Genomic DNA, 16,528 nt, shown 5'->3' with positions numbered 1-16,528 from the left:
GACATATTATAAGAAGTTTGACTCACCGAGATCACTTTTGTGTGTTCGGAGGCCTGTAGAAGAAATTTAAAATCCAGCGCGAGCCAGTATATCCATGTAATGGCGTCGGACGGGGCAACGGGAATGCAGTTTCTCAAAATCCATTTTCGGCCGCTAAACGGTTGTTTTCATCAATCAGATTGGATGAATCGACAGTTGAGATTCCTCAACGCGAGCCATTGTTGTTTTTGTTTTCAAATACGGGGTCTTTAGCCTCTGTAATATGATCTTTACACGCCTCTCCCCCACTTGCTCCAGCACGCATGCGCACAGGCCAGCGCGCAGACTGGCTATTCTCCCTCACATTCTCTGCGCTACGATCGGATTGTTGCTGACGAATGACGACGACAATATTCTCGGCACCAACAACGATCGTAGCGCAGAGAATGTGAGCCGGAGAATAGCCAGTCTGCGCGCTGGCCTGTGCGCATGCGTGCTGGAGCGCGTGTAAAGAGGCGTGTAAAGATCATATTACAGAGGCTAAAGACCCCGTATTTGAAAACAAAAACAACAATGGCGTTGAGGAATCTCAACTGTCGATTCATCCAATCTGATTGATGAAAACAACCGTTTAGCGGCCGAAAATGGATTTTGAGAAACTGCATTCCCATTGCCCCGTCCGACGCCATTACATGGATATACTGGCTCGCGCTGGATTTTAAATTTCTTCTACAGGCCTCCGAACAACACAAAAGTGATCTCGGTGAGTCAAACTTCTTATAATATGTCGTAAATAAGGTCCAGGTTGTCAAAAACGAGCATTTTCCTTTAAACCTTTGTCCTCTCTCTCCTTTTGTAATTCATCACCTCCCACAAATATTCACATAGCTGTGCTAACATACAAAATGGCTTCCAGGAGGCCATCTGTCTACAACAGAATAACCATCCTTTGTCATCCTTTGTCCCCAATTGCCGCCTTTTTCTCATGTCACATGTCTGTACTCTTGGCCACGCCTGCCATTTCATATGACGTACAATGGAGTAGCCAATCACATCCTGGAAGCACCGTACGATTGTTTTGATTGCATATAAGGCACAGCAAAACCCATAATCGGGACTTCGCTGAATAAACCACTCTTTTGCGTTGTTCAGGAAGTCCTTGCGCTCGTATGTTTTTCACAATAAACCAGATTTAACCTTTTGAGCGAATCTTGGTAAATCCTTTTTACTAGATCAGTAATTTCCATTACAAACCCAAGCACTGGCCCTGACCCGCCCTGAGGGCAAGGAGCAGGCATGTGAGGGGGGAGCCGGACCGGGAGCGGTTACACCGTAACACAGCCCATCCGAGCCTCTCCCAACCCCAAAAGGGACAGGACTGGACCGCCACTCACCCGACGGTCCTGCCCCAGACGTCCTGCCCCAGAGGTTGATTATTTTCTACATAATCGTTAATAAAAGGTATTGCACCAAAGATAAAATTTTTCCTGGTGTTCGTAAAGACCGATAATCATAATGCTTGATTAATAATTCATTAATCAATAATAGCATCTCAGATGACATATGGACATATAGGCAACACTTACTGTAAATCAAGCATTGACCAGGTTGATGTAATTTTGCATGATTAGATACTCTTTGAAGCTGTATAAAGGTGTGCCCCCCTCCCTCAAACACACACACACACACACATCTGTCCTGTACTCAGCAACCAGTGCATTTTTAATGTTTGATGTTACAAGGCTGGGCTGGTCTACACGCTCATGAGCAACTGACAGTGACTAATCAGGGTGAATCCAAGCCCAGCTTCTCTGCAATACGCCCTTCTCTATCCTTTGATTGCTGGGAGGAACCAGGGAGGCAAAACGCAAGATAGTTTCCATCACTAACAACAACGGAGCTTGAGCTGACCCTGTGAAGTTTATAATACATAAGTGGGTCTAAGTTTGTGGTATTCTGCAGTTGTAAGATTTATCAAAGTATTAGCCGGGGAGACTTGCAGCTGCCATTCATCCTCTTTATTCAACAACGACCCAAGACACCTTCCAACACGGTCGTACCTCATTCTCTGTCCTCTAGCGCCCTCAGGCTGTAACAACAGGACACAACATTTCCCCTTTTCTTGAAGGAATTACTTCTTGTGTAAACCAGTAAAAAAAATTAACAATTCTGTAGGCTGATATTAACAAGTGTCAAATAACTTGGTATTGTCCAGGAATTTACATCCAAACACCTTAAACCTTTGTCCTGGTAATTCATCACCTTCCCCCAAGTCCCCTGCAAACCCTAGTTTCAATCTCCCTTTGTAATTCATCACCTCCCCCTAAGTATTCACATAGCTGTGCTAACATACAAAATGGCTTCCAGAAGGCCATCTGTCTGCTCCAGAATAACCATCCTTTTGTTCCTTTGTCCCTCTTAGAAACTACCGCCTTTTTCTCATGTCACATGTCTTTACTCTTGGCCACGCCTGCCATTCATGTACAATGCAGTAGCCAATCACATCCTGGAAGCACTGTACCTTTGTTTGGACTGTACATAAGCCACAGCTAGAAGAGGCTGACTTCACTTCTCTGACGAAACCACCTTTGTTTGCGTTGTTCAGGAAGTCCTTGCGCAAGTATTGATTTTCACAATAAACCAGACTCAACCTTTTGAACGTATCTTGGTAAATCTTTGGACTAGACCAGTCTAAAATACTATCACAGTTTGGCGAACGGGAATGGGAGCACTGCCTGCGTGTTGCCGGGATTCCAGTGGATGAACTGATCGACAGACGTGTCGGGTCCATAGAAGGTTTTGGAAAATCAATTTTCTCTCTTGCGCCAGAGCGCACGCAGAGATTATTTCCTCAGTTCTTACACTGGATTCTTGAGGCTCACAGGTACGTTTAAACGAACCCTCTTATGGGTTGAGTTGTATTTGCCTTGATTTGGTTCAGCTTGTTGGTCTGGATTGTTTGAAAACAGAAAACCCCAGCGTGGGTATTTTAGTACTATAAGTTGTGTAATTATCTAAGGAGGTTGTGAACAGCAATAGATTTTATATCGTATTGTCTTTTGACTTCGTCCTTGTTTCGTTACGAGGGTATCAGCTGTTCAAGTGAGAGTTTGGCACAGAACAGGTTCCCTTTTGGCCGGTCGCGGATGAGATTAAAACCGCAGAGCCCGTTGAGAGAGTTTTGCTCAACGGAGATATAGCTTCGAAGTGATTGTTGATGTTCGTTGAAGAACGATTACCAACGAGATGGTAGCTACGGGAGTGATTGAGAGTTTTTGCAATCCGCGTTTCTTGGAGAAACGTTTTCCCATTTGATCCCGGGTGGTTTGGTAGACCTAACGAGAAGTTAGCTTTGACCAAGGGCTGTACATATTTGGTAGGATCTAGACATCTGGTTTAGCCTGGACCAAATTGCTAGTGCAGCCGAGAATGATTGTTGTAAACGTGGGCCTTTGTTTCGTCGTGTCTTATGTGTTTACTGTTGAGCCTCGGCTCTTGATTGTATGTTTGTTACGCGCGCCATGGATCCAAGTAAAGTATTTGTTTTCCACAGGGTTGAAGTTCGCAGATAGTGCGATTCCCACAGGGTTGAAGTTCGCAGTGAGTGCGATTTCCAAATGGGTTGAAGTTCGCAGTGAGTGCGATTTCCAAATGGGTTGAAGTTCGCAGTGAGTGCGATTACCAGCTAATCTCCGGAGTGTCTGTTTTTGTCGTGTGTTGTCTTTGTTTGTCTAGCGCTATTTTCGCCGGCTCAGTGGCATTTTTGAGCTTCGGCTCTTGCTTTATATCGTAAGTATTTTGTATACTTTTCCAGTAGGCTAGCTGGTTGCCTAGGAGACGCAGGAAAACACTGTCCCGGTGATCCGCCATTGAGCCAGAGGAGTGAGCCAGAGGAGAACAAAGAACTTCGCTGACTGGATGAGTACTAAGCGAATTTTAATGTGTCTTTGTTTCTTTCGAAATTGTATTCTTTCCCGCCGTGAGTTAACCATAAGGTTTCCTTTCATTGCTGTTTTGGGGTTAGGCTGCGTCGTAGTGATTAGGGATTTGTTTCTTTAAATTTTCCCCGCGCACGGCCATAGACCACTTCCGGGTCATACATGCAACATTTTGGGAGCACCACTAGGTGTCAATGTAACCCCGGCTAATAACATATGGCTAGAGGATGTAACAGAATTCTACTGCTAAACGTCTAGCCTGATGAGATTGTTGTGCTAAAGCATTTTCAATTTCTTACATCCACATCTGACATTTTAGTGTTAAATTCTAAGATTCGGGCTCAGCTAGAGGGTTAAGGGAAAAGTCTGTTAATTCTCTAGACTGGTCTGTTTTTAAGATTTGGGAGAGTAGCACGAGAGAGTTTTTTTTTTTAGGTCAGGAAGGAAAGATAAGGAGATTCAGCAAACAGTCTCTCCACCATTTCCCCAGCAGAATAACTCTGATTTAAAATTAGATTCCCCCCTCGACTTGTTGCGCCATTAGCCACGCCCCTTCTCTCTACGAGTTAAGCCACCCCTTTCTACGAGGTATTTGTCCGAACAGGTCCGGAAGGAAGAGCCTCCGATTTTGGGGTCGAGCGCCACCTGCTGGAGTTCCCTTGAACAACCCATAAGGGAGATTTTAAACTAGCCAAGATAGAGAGTTTTAATTTTTTTAAGGTAAATAAACAGGATAAAATAGATGTAGAGCGAACTCAAAAGTCTGACAGGGTTTTGAATAGGTGTTTGATTCAGGAGTTTGTTTCAATAGTCAATGAATGGCCATAAGCTGTTCGTTTTATGCATTTCTACTGTATGAATTTCATTCATATAATGATAATGTGTTTTTGAGGAGTTGACTTTAGGCCTTCTCCTCTGCTATTGAACCCAGTCTGTGTTTGAGTCTTATTTTTCAGGTGTTATGGACCCTGGGCGGCAGGTCTTTGAGGAGCCTGGATCATGCCTTCCTGGGGACATTGGAACCTGCTGTTGGTCTGTTTAACTGTTGTTTGTTTTGTCTCTTTTTCTGATATGTAGCTTAAGACATAAGGTTAGTGCATAATAGTGGGGGGAATAGATAAGGGTTGCCAGTGTCTTAATCTGAATGCAGCATCTCATAACCAAATTTATATATATTTTAAATGGTTATGTTAAATATCTCATGTTTTATAGTTTGAGGCACATTCATCGGGCCTGAGTGTTTTTTCTGAGTGTTTTTTACAGACAACTGTCGTTCCGGGAGTGATGGGTGAATGCCGAACCAGGAGACGGGCACGTACACCGGAGGTGGAGATGGAGGTTACTGGCCTGTTTCCCTACAGATGGGCGATCTGGGGTTCGTGAGATGCAGACCAACGCCATGTCACCAACTCACTGTGAGCGACAGATAAGTATGAAACAGGAGCAGTGCCCAAATACTCTGTCCTCAAATGCAGATGAGGGAGGGTTTAGATATACAAATTTTAGCTATACAAATGAAGCTTTGATGGAGTTTTTTGATTAGTTAATTGTAAATGAAGCCAGTTCATTTTAGTGTCATTTTCTTTGCCTCATCTCTATTTTTATCCTGACTTCAGGAAATTTTTGCTTTCACCCTTAGAGGGTGTTGTTTTGTTGAGACGAGAATATGGTTATTTTCTTTTCATAAAAATCGCAAGAGAACTGCTAGAGCCAAATCCAATTGCCTTGATCATGACTGGGGACTGGGCGTGTTGAAGTCATTCTAACACTGCCCCTGATGTCACTGTAGGGTACTGCAGACTGGCTCTAAATGACACTTGAACAGACAACCTGTTTAAGTGTTCCTGACTGAATAACAACATTTTTTCCCCAAAGCAGGAGCTTGCGCTTAACCATGTTTCTGAGTATCTCCTACAGACTGCTGATAACCGTTCCTGACCAAAGAAGGGAACAGGGAGACCAGACCAGAGGACTCTCCTTTTGCTCTTCTGTTTTGTTCTTCTGTTTTGTCTCTGTTTGTCTCTCTCATCTGTGGATCCACAGATGGAGCACTTCATCAGCCTGTACTGGGGGAGCGGGAGCGCCGAGGTGAACCCTCCAGCAGCACGACCCGGGCCGGCCCTACGTGGAGCAGTACAGGGATGGACCGGGTTCAGTTCAAGAGCCTGTACGTGCTGCTGGCGCCCTGGCTGTGTGGTGTCCCACCGCACCTTCACCCTGCTGAACCAGGACAGGGACTCCCTCCTCACCCTCCGAGAGATCGCTGCAAAAGCTGCAGCTGTCTCTGCTTCCTCCCCTGTGCTTTCTATACTCTCTGTACCATCCACAGACCCTGACAAGATTCCTCCACTGTCCCTGGCAGACATTTCTGACCTACAAGCATTTGCTCCACCTGCGGAGAAAAAGAAATGGAGGAAGTGAGGACCGCCATTTCCTGAGGCTAAGGAGGGGTTCCTGCATCACATCTCTCCTGGGGGTTGGGTCCTGATCCGCGACCTGGGGCCGTCCCCACGCAGACGGCCGCCAGAGTAGCTGAGAGAACTTCGACGCCGTTGCGTCCCAAACCAAGGAGCAGATGAGCAGCCTGAGAACAGGCCAGAAAACATGGAAGAGAAGAGATGTAGCGGGGTGAACCTACCCGTCAAAGAGATGTAGCGGGGTGAACCTACCCGTCAGAGAGATGTAGCGGGGTGAACCTACCCGTCAAAGAGATGTAGCGGGGTGAACCTACCCGTCAGGGAGATGTAGCGGGGTGAACCTACCCGTCAAAGATGGAACAATCAGGACCATGGCATTCTGGCCTGTGTGGAATAGCTGTCAAAAGTAGCTGAGAGGACGGTCCATGCAGCCGAACCAGAGATCTCAAGGGCAAAGCAGTCACCGCCACACTGTCCTCTCCTCTGATGAGCAATCGGAGAGTGACCTTGACGGTCACCGCCACACTGTCCTCTCCTCTGATGAGCAATCGGAGACTGACCTTGCCGGTCACCTCCTTCTCGTGGTTGTTATGACAACGTGGACAAGCTCAACAGCAATGACTGCACCTCTAACCGCACACACTGGAACCTACATTGAACATTCAGAGACGCAAACATGGAAGCTACGATCCAGAAGAAATTACATGCGATTATTCACAACAAGAGTGAATGAACTTTGAAATAATCTGAAAAATATCATATTTGTTTACAAGAGTTGCAATGGTTGAAACATGAGTTGATAAATAAGTTTGGGTTTTTCCTCTAAATTGACCAAGAGGTTTTTTGCCCCTCTTACACTGGTAACCATTTTATCTTTTTTTTGCCTTGTTAAATCAAGTTTTTTTTTGGTGAATGGTTGTCCACTCTTAGACTATAAATAGTATATAATCATGTCATCTTTTTTATCTTGTTTCCTGTCAAATTTCTGAAGCAAGGGGTTTTGGTGCGTGATTTTGCACGTTGAAAGAAAATAATTTTAAAAAAAAAAAAAGAAAAAAAAAAGAGATTTCTTTTTTTTTTTTTTTGCTCCACCTAGTGGAGAGATTATTTCCTTTCCACATGTATAGCATAGCTGACTGTTTACACTGTGTTTGGATTTTATATTTTATTTTTGTGTGCCTGTTCAGGCACAAATGAGGGATTGTCCAGGAATTTACATCCAAACACCTTAAACCTTTGTCCTGGTAATTCATCACCTTCCCCCAAGTCCCCTGCAAACCCTAGTTTCAATCTCCCTTTGTAATTCATCACCTCCCCCTAAGTATTCACATAGCTGTGCTAACATACAAAATGGCTTCCAGAAGGCCATCTGTCTGCTCCAGAATAACCATCCTTTTGTTCCTTTGTCCCTCTTAGAAACTACCGCCTTTTTCTCATGTCACATGTCTTTACTCTTGGCCACGCCTGCCATTCATGTACAATGCAGTAGCCAATCACATCCTGGAAGCACTGTACCTTTGTTTGGACTGTACATAAGCCACAGCTAGAAGAGGCTGACTTCACTTCTCTGACGAAACCACCTTTGTTTGCGTTGTTCAGGAAGTCCTTGCGCAAGTATTGATTTTCACAATAAACCAGACTCAACCTTTTGAACGTATCTTGGTAAATCTTTGGACTAGACCAGTCTAAAATACTATCACAGTATGTATATGAATCAGCAAAATGAATAACAATTGGCTCTTATGCAAAAACTAGCATTAATCGCTTAGTATAAAGTAACCCTCACATTGAAACATGAAATTAGACATTTACCTTCGTTATTCACATTGCATGAGGTTCTATTATTATTTTCCTTAACTCAGACCTCAGAACAGTATGAAATTATTTTACTATTTTTCCTTTACATTACAAAATCTGTCAACCACCGAGGTGGGTTTCTGACTCTCAGGTTCCGTCTTGGACCTGGTTCTTGTGCATTATCAAGCACATTCTCGGGCACAGTGAGCCCATCAAGCACAGTCTCCTTATCCTTACTGGTGCAGGCTAGAGCCTCCTTTGGGAAGCGTGTCAGCTTTGATGCATTCCACTTTCGACCGTCGCTGAGCAGGTAAGTACTCTATCCCACTTTCCCAACGACTGTCAGAGGTTCTGTGAATCTGGATGATCCCTTATGGACATGCTCAGGTCTCCGGACACGTACAGTGTCATTCACTTGGAACATGGGCACTTTTGCCCCCCTCCTTCTGTCTGTGTACTCCTTGCTCCTCTGTTGCTTGTGTCTCACAGTCTCTTTCACTTGCTTTTGTGACTTTGTTTTGTGTGAGACAGGAAAGACATTCAGCTTTGTGCGCATCTTCCTATTCTTCAGTACCTCAAATGGAGTAGCTCCTGTTGTAGCATGTGGTGTGGCACGATAGTTCAGTAAGAACTCTGTTACTGCTTGTTTCCATGGTCTGTGCATTCTTTCGGCTGTCTGTATGCACTCTTTCAGCACCCTGTTGAATCTCTCGATGGCTCCGTTTGCTCTCGGATAGTAGACACTGGAGCGCAGGTGCTTTATCTCTCTCTCTGCCAGAAAGTTGGCGAATGCATGGGATGTAAACTGACATCCGTTGTCAGAGACCAGGTAGGAAGGGTTTCCTTCACGACTAAACACTCTAGCTAAGAAGCTAATAATCACCTCTGTAGTGACAGTAGAAACAAATGCCACTTCTGGCCACTTACTGTAATAATCCATGAGAGTGATTGCATAACGGCAGTCCCATGTACCACACTCAAAGGGACCTACTATGTCGATGGCTACCTTTTCCCACGGTCCATCTGGCAGTTCCACTGGCGTAAGTGGTGCAGGTGCAGTCTTGGCTGTTTTGTCATTGTATTGACATGACACACATGAGGCTATACTAGTCTGTACATATTTGTCCATTTGTGGCCACCAATAGAGCTCCCGTAGTCTCTGCTTAGTACGCACCATTCCCTGGTGCCCTTCGTGTGCCAAGTCTACTACTGTGGATCGCAGTGAAGTGGGAACGATCAAGCGGTCGGGGCCTCTCATGACAAGTGAGTTATCTATAGCCAGTTCATCTCGCACATTAAAGTACGGAGCAAGTTCATTTGTCACATTCTTTCTGCATTTTGGCCAGCCTTTCTGTATCTGTTGTCTCAGTTGTGTTAGTTCAGGACAGGTCTCACAGGCGGCGGTGAACTCTGTCACGGATATGGCATGCAAGGAACCCGTAAAGACAGTAGCCACCATGTCCGGTTCCTCTTCAGCATCTCCTGTGGTAGGCAGAGGAAGCCTGGACAGGCAGTCGGCTGTCACATTTTGTTTCCCAGGACGGTAATTGACATCGTAGGTAAAGCAAAGTAGACGTGCTGACCATCTTGCTATTCGCAGTCCTGCACGACCAGTACCTTTGGATGTGAGCAGGGTTGTAAGTGCTTGGTGGTCTGTACGTAGCACAAAGTGATGTCCCCACAGATAGGTTCTCCACCTTTCTACCGCCCAAACGCATGCCAGTGCCTCACGTTCTACAGTAGAATACTTTCTTTCAGCAGGAGAAAGTGTCCTGGATGCAAAAGCTATGATCCTCTCAGTGTTGTCTGGGTGAAGTTGGGTAAGTACACCCCCCAGCCCATAGTCAGAGGCGTCAGTAGTGACATAAGTAGGCAACTTAGGATCATATAATGCTAGGGCAGGACTCTCAGCTATCAGTCTCTTAATCTCAGTAAAACTGGACTCAGCCTTGGCAGTCCATTTGAACTTCAGGTCAGTAGATTCCCTGAGTTTTGCACGTAGCGGTTCAACAACAGTAGAGAAGTCGGGAATGAACTTACTGTACCATGATGCAAGGCCCAGGAAGGGCCGCAGGGAGGATGTGTCGTGTGGGGCAGGTGCATTGGCCACTGCGCTGACCCCATCTTGGTCAGGGTGAAGTCCATCCTTGGATATGATGTGGCCCAGGAAACGCCGAGAGGTCTGGTTGAACTTACACTTGTGCATGTTCAATTTGAGTCCCACCTCATTCAGGGCATGCAGCACCCTCCGTAGGTTAGCATCATGAACCTGCTGGGTGGCACCATAGCATATCACATCATCAAGGTAGGCCTGTACCCCTGGTAGGCCTGCCAGTATGGTCGTCATCATTTTTTGAAAGGCTGATGCCGAAGCGAGGCCAAATGGGACTCGGCAGAAACGGAAAAGACCATCATGCGTGATAAATGCAGTTAAATCACGGCTATCTGGATGTAGTAGCAACTGGTGATAGGCAGAGGCTAGGTCGATGCTAGAAAACTGTGGCTCCACGCAGTTCAGTGAACAGCTCTTCCATGTGCGGATGACAGTCACTGACGATTGACTTGTTTGGCTCCCGGAGGTCAACACACATGCGAGGCTTTCCTCCCCCCTTTCTCTGGGTCACGACTATGGGGGAGACCCATGGAGATGCATCTATACGTTCTATGATGCCCTTTTCTTGTAGATCTTTGAGCTCATCAGTCACAGCCTGCCTCACAGAGAACGGAAGCCTCCGCAGTTTCTGTTGTACTGGCACAGCACCTGGTTTGACCTGTATTTTGTGTACAAATCCTTTAGCACACCCTATCTCCTGTACCTGAATCTCTGGTGCAGTGTGTGGTATTGTACTTGGTACTGTAGGTGTCCTCTGCACAGTAGGAGGGTCATTCAGGCTGGTAACAGTAACTACTTTGTTGCCCTCAATGCACATATGCAGTGCCACAAATAAATCTAGCCCTAGCAGAGCAGTGCCTGACTTAACCACTACCAATGAACCTGTAGTTGAATGACCATTATGAGTGACTGTGGCATGCATGCAAGGACACATGTAGGAAAAAGGGTCTGGTAAGTGCTCTCTGGAATAATAGAAACAGATGAACCTGTATCTACTATTAGCTCAACATCATAAGAGTGTCCATTTGCATCAACTTGTACAGTACAGAGGATTTTATCATTCACAGCATCATTCATGTAAAGCACAGTCAGGTCATTTATCACTACCTCACGTACCTCCTTTTGACCAGATCTACAAACTTTGGAAAAATGTCCCACTTTTCCGCATGAGTTGCATGTCACTTTAGCCGCCGGGCATGAAGGCTTATTAGCTAAGTGTTCGGTAGATCCGCATCGAAAGCAGGAGCGACGGTTCCCGGTAGTTTGGACCGCAGCAGGTGCAGTCGTCGAAGCAGATTTCCTCTTTTCCCACTGGCGATTCTTCCTCGGCTGTTTGTGTATGGCTCTCACCGACGCAGCAGTAGCAGTACCAGAGAGAACGTTGGCATTCCGTAGTCCAGCCTCGATTTGCAAGGCCAGTGTAGTAGCTTTAGCCAGGGTCAGGTCAGGTTCTAGCAAGAGTCTGTCTCGTATGCGTGTATTGGCAACACGCTCTATCATTTGATCACGAAACATTTGCTCCTCCATGGCGCCAAACTCGCATGCTGCACCTAGCTCACGGAGTGAGGCTAGAAACTGATTAATCATCTCGTCGGGTCTCTGAGCTCTCTTGCGAAGTTTGTGACGTTCTGCAATCACATTAACTTTGGGAACAAAGTACTGTTTCAGTCCATCCACGGCAGAAATGTAGGTATCACCTGTATTTAGTAAAGTATAAAACAGTATTTGTCCCTGTGGTGGCTGGATTCGGTTGACCTATGACGTTTGGACACTCACAAAGTACTATTATAACACTTCAGATTGAATTCGCCAGTACCACAGGGTTCTCCTCGTAGAAGTCAACACAACCACACAACCTTGTCAAATGAGGACGAGAAATACAACAGAATAGAGTAAAAGAAACATACTTTATTACCTTACAATTGCAGCAAAGGGACGGTTACACAGAGACACAAGGGGTATCTGAGCAAGCGCGCCGACCGAATGTCGGGACGTTCTGTATATACTATTCCACACAATACATTGGCGCGTGACTACATGTGTTAGTACCTGATTGGTTGAAACTTTTATCTAATGCTTGTCCTATGAGCTTACTACTTTCGTTTTCCATTCAGCCGATGTGATTAAGGTGTTCTCTGTTAAGTTACATTTACTGCAACACAGACAGGCTTTTCATTGTGAGGTTGTGTGTCCTTGGCAGTCAACTTATCTGCTACTGGAACACAGATAATAACAACTTTTCATGCGTATTATGTGTTCTGGAAAAGTACAAAGTGTACAGCAGTATTGAAGCATAAGTAGGCCTAAATGGACAGGCCTTGTATTAAACAACTATAATAGCACTTAATCAAAAATACCTTTCACATCCCTCAGTGCCAAACGCATGGAGAAGAACAGCACGTTTTCTGTCCTCAGGCCAGCTGTCCCCGGTAGCGTTGATAACTAGCATGTAATTCTCAAACATTCTCAACCAAGTAGGGAAAGAAATAGACGGTTCGCCTGGGCAAGGCATGAACGGTGCAGGTAAAGGCACAGAAATAGCCATCCCTACTAACACACGCAGGTTGCGCAAACGTTCGACATACGGCCGCTATAGGTGACGATTCGTGTGCGCCGCGTGCGGAAATTACGCGGCCATTTACGGAAACGCGAGATCTGCCGTTTAGTAGCCGCTACGTAAGAACGACACGTCATTCCGAAGTTGCGGCCGCGTGCAAAGAACGCACGTGATCACGTGGGCAGGAACCTCCGTCATAAACTCACCTGGCTGACACTAGATTTACAGGTATTTATATGACTTGGTCTGCACGTCTTTTTCGCACGGTGCAAATACGGTGCGGCCGCGTGCAAAAAACGTGGGCAGGAACCTCCGTCATAAACTCACCTGGCTGACACTAGATTTACAGGTATTTATATGACTTGGTCTGCACGTCTTTTTCGCACGGTGCAAATATGGTCACTTACTTACTAAACCCTGACCACTGGCTATATTTAGCATTTACCAGTACAAAAACGAATTAATGCTATATGGGGATATAGCAGCAAGCATTATGATACAAACCAATATAAGACTGAACAGTTTAGAACATTTTATTACACAAAGTACATTACAAATTATAAGTAGGCTATACATATTTACAAGGATGAGGTTTACGGTCTGTCACATTACGCATAGCCAGAAAAGCAAAAAAAAGCATGTACAAGCTCTGGCTAGCAACCCATTATCTGACAATTGCAAAAGTTCTAAAAACAAAAATGAAACAGTGCGCATTCTGTGGCAGGCAGACCGGGAACAGACCGTTGTATCCCACACAAAAAAGGTTAAAATTTACAAAAACTATTTACAAAAAAGGCATCCATCCTGGCAGGCTGGAAAGGCAGGTTTAGGGAGACGGGCTGGGGGTCACCCACATCTGAATCGAGGGTCTGGGCAGAAGAGGTCATCCTCATCTGAATACTCCACTGTGGTCAGGGCTGGAGCTGCGGTCAGGGGCTGGGCTGGGGAGGTCAGCTGGGCTGGAGCAGATGCCTAAGGACATAATGAAATGGCTGTAAAAGCAAGTCGCATACGTTCATTGGAAGCGTGCCATGTCACTGGATACGAGAAAATTAACTGCCTGACATCACATACCTTTTTGCATCGAGCAGGGGCATGTTTCAGCATCTCCTGCAGCTGGGCAGACACCTCCGTCACAGTGGTGCTTGGCTTACAGGCCATAACTGCACCTTTTAACCAAAAAGGGAATGGTTTCAATGCACATGGCATGAAGCAAAGACAATGTATTATTTTGCGAAAATATGAACAATCCCTTACGTAATATGACATTGTAGAGGGTCATATTCTTCAGAGGCTTCTTCCCCCTCTTCCCATGGACGCTGTAGACACACCACACTCTGTGTATGGCAATGGCTGACAGCACCCGCCAGACCACATCTGGCAGATCTTTGCCGCCAATGGAACTCAGATATCGTGTCTGCAAAACATAAAGACAATCCTTTACTTTTACATTTCCTTAACACTTCTCTGCAAAAATAAGGAACAAAGTTCTGCCTTGAAGTTACTCACCATCTTCCTTTGATGATCCTTGTCCTTCAGCTGCTCCTCCAAGACCAGCAGCTCCTCCTCCGTTTTAGCAGGGTGCAGGTCATCCAGTACTGCTCCCCGATAGCTGTCTGCAGACTCGCCGGACAGTCTCTGCTCCAGTCTCTGCTCCAGCCTCATCATTGTCTGTGCCATCTCCCTCAGACTCTGCATGACGCTGGAGAACTGCTGACACATCATCCTCTGGAAGTCTGGATATTAAACACAGATGTGGCTATAAGTAATTGTACGGTCCCATAATGGATATTCAGCTCAAAGTATATCCCTACATGCAGCATGAAGTAGTTCACAAAATTCAGCGTACCAGCATCTGCAGAGCTTGATGGCAACCCTGCTGGAGCTGTTGGTCTCACAGGCGATGGCATCAGAGAACTACCTGAAAACCAGAGGATAAAGGGATGAGCAGGAAACTATGGTGCTGGCGGCGTAGTGATTCTGGCATAAGGGAAGAATCAACTCGACATGAGACATGTCAGACCCTGACCTGGTCTAGCCGGGGTGCTAATCGCTGATGCATGCTGCTCGTGCCTGGACGTCTGAAGGGCTGAAGGGCCTGGGCTCACAGCGCCTTGGCTCAAAGGACCCGGGCGATGAACATCTACTGCCGAGTAGTGAGATGTGAGATGAGCGAATTAGTGAACTGAGTACATTAGTCTTCAGACATTCCTGAGTTAACTGTAAGTGTGCAAATATGCATAGACATTTCACCAACACAAACATGCATGGATACCTGCATTGATAACTGGCAGAGCAGGCCTTCCGGCTCTGGCACCTGGCATAGCTGGTCTGGTCTGAGTTCTGCCGACCGGCTGCCTGGGCACTGGAACATATAGTAGAGGTAAATTAGCTCAGATTAGTCAACTCAAGTAGTACTCTTTTGGGACTGTTGAATGCACTTTATTATATTACCTTCGTCACTGGAGTCATAGCGTGTGTTGCGCTGTCTCTTCCTTGTGTCTTGGGAGTTAATCCATTGATGACTGCTGCTCAAACACCTTCGCCAAGGCACTGGCTACTTCATAATGCTCTGTGTGTTCCTCAGCAGAGACAGAGGTTGTCATGGCTCCTCTTGATGTGCTTGTGGAGGTAGATCTGGGAGGTATAGGAGAATGGGCACTCAGAGCAGGAGAACACCCAAGTCTTGCACAGCAATGAAAGAGACCATTAAAAAGGATTATCTCACCTGTAGTACAAGTTCAAATATAGAGTGATTATACGTCATTGTAAATGAGAGCTTACTCTCAATTGATTCACGAGGTTAAATAAAGATTGAATGAATATGTAGCTAGTGGGGGGTTACAACCACACAACTGTGGAGAGAGAATGAGACACTTGGTTCCCTCCTCTACTGGTGTTCATGGCCATGGCCACACACCTGGAATACTCCAACCCTGATTTAAAGGCATAAAAGTGGGGAACACATTCTTGAGACGGTTCCTAAAACTGGAGGGAAAAAAAACGGGAAAATGATCTTACCTCTCCTCATCACTCACTTCTGCATGGGGCTGAGCTCTACCCTGTCAGCAGTGGCAATACATGGGATAGCGGCTCAGCACACAGGAGAACTGCACAGAGAGGAAGGAGGAGAGAGAAAACCAACAACAAAAAAGGCAAGAAGGGTTAATAGCTGAGCGAATCTTGCAAGTTTGCACTACAGGGAAGCAATTGCTCAATTTCCCTGATATTGTGGCGTCACTGGCGTCAGTGATGCGTCTTATGAATCTCACATGTCTACCGCTAACTCAATATCAATATTCCCATTTGTTTATCCCGTCTATGGAAACGTATGTGCATTTGTACTTACGTGTGCCTGCCTATATTGATGATCAGCCCTCCACCTAAGGGCTGGCCAGACAGAACCATCAGAGACCATTGGGCTGAGCTGAGGAGAGAGCGACATGTTAGAGTGTATGTGTGCATATGTATATGGTGCTCTTCTGTTAATACTCATGAGGGCATTCAACTGAACAAGACTCACAGAGCCTGTGGTGCTGTCCCAGGACTGCCCCTGGCCACGCCTGTCCCCGTCTTAGCGCCTCTTCCTGTCCCGCTCACCTGCTTCTTGCTCAGTTCAAACAAGAACTGGGAGGTTGGCAACTGAGAGCATGGGAGGGGAGAGAGGGAGAGAGAGAGAGAAAGTGGGTGGGTGACCCTCTCGTAGGCTGACATGCACACTCCACAG

The 16,528-nt window shown here is 45.9% G+C and overlaps 1 protein-coding gene and 1 long non-coding RNA gene across 2 annotated transcripts; both read right to left on the bottom strand.

The window, feature by feature from the left end:
- Positions 1-13,489: 13,489 nt before the first annotated feature.
- On the bottom strand, positions 13,490-14,499 carry LOC311315691 (uncharacterized protein; the record flags this gene model as incomplete). Its single annotated transcript, XM_084446395.1, has 4 exons — positions 13,490-13,773; positions 13,876-13,970; positions 14,059-14,218; positions 14,311-14,499. The coding sequence occupies 4 exons, from the start codon at positions 14,497-14,499 to the stop codon at positions 13,648-13,650; spliced, it is 570 nt and encodes a 189-aa protein (XP_084302521.1). The 3' UTR covers positions 13,490-13,647.
- A 168-nt stretch (positions 14,500-14,667) lies between these two features.
- Positions 14,668-15,168, bottom strand: LOC311316154. Its single transcript, XR_014630699.1, has 3 exons — positions 15,077-15,168; positions 14,831-14,947; positions 14,668-14,722 (listed from the first exon to the last, which is right to left on the bottom strand). It is a non-coding gene; the product is annotated as an uncharacterized lncRNA (long non-coding RNA).
- Positions 15,169-16,528: the final 1,360 nt, after the last annotated feature.

This window comes from Borostomias antarcticus (assembly GCF_949987555.1).
Source record: "Borostomias antarcticus genome assembly, chromosome: 12".
NCBI lineage: Eukaryota > Metazoa > Chordata > Actinopteri > Stomiiformes > Stomiidae > Borostomias > Borostomias antarcticus.
This window is presented reverse-complemented; position numbering and strand designations above follow the sequence as displayed.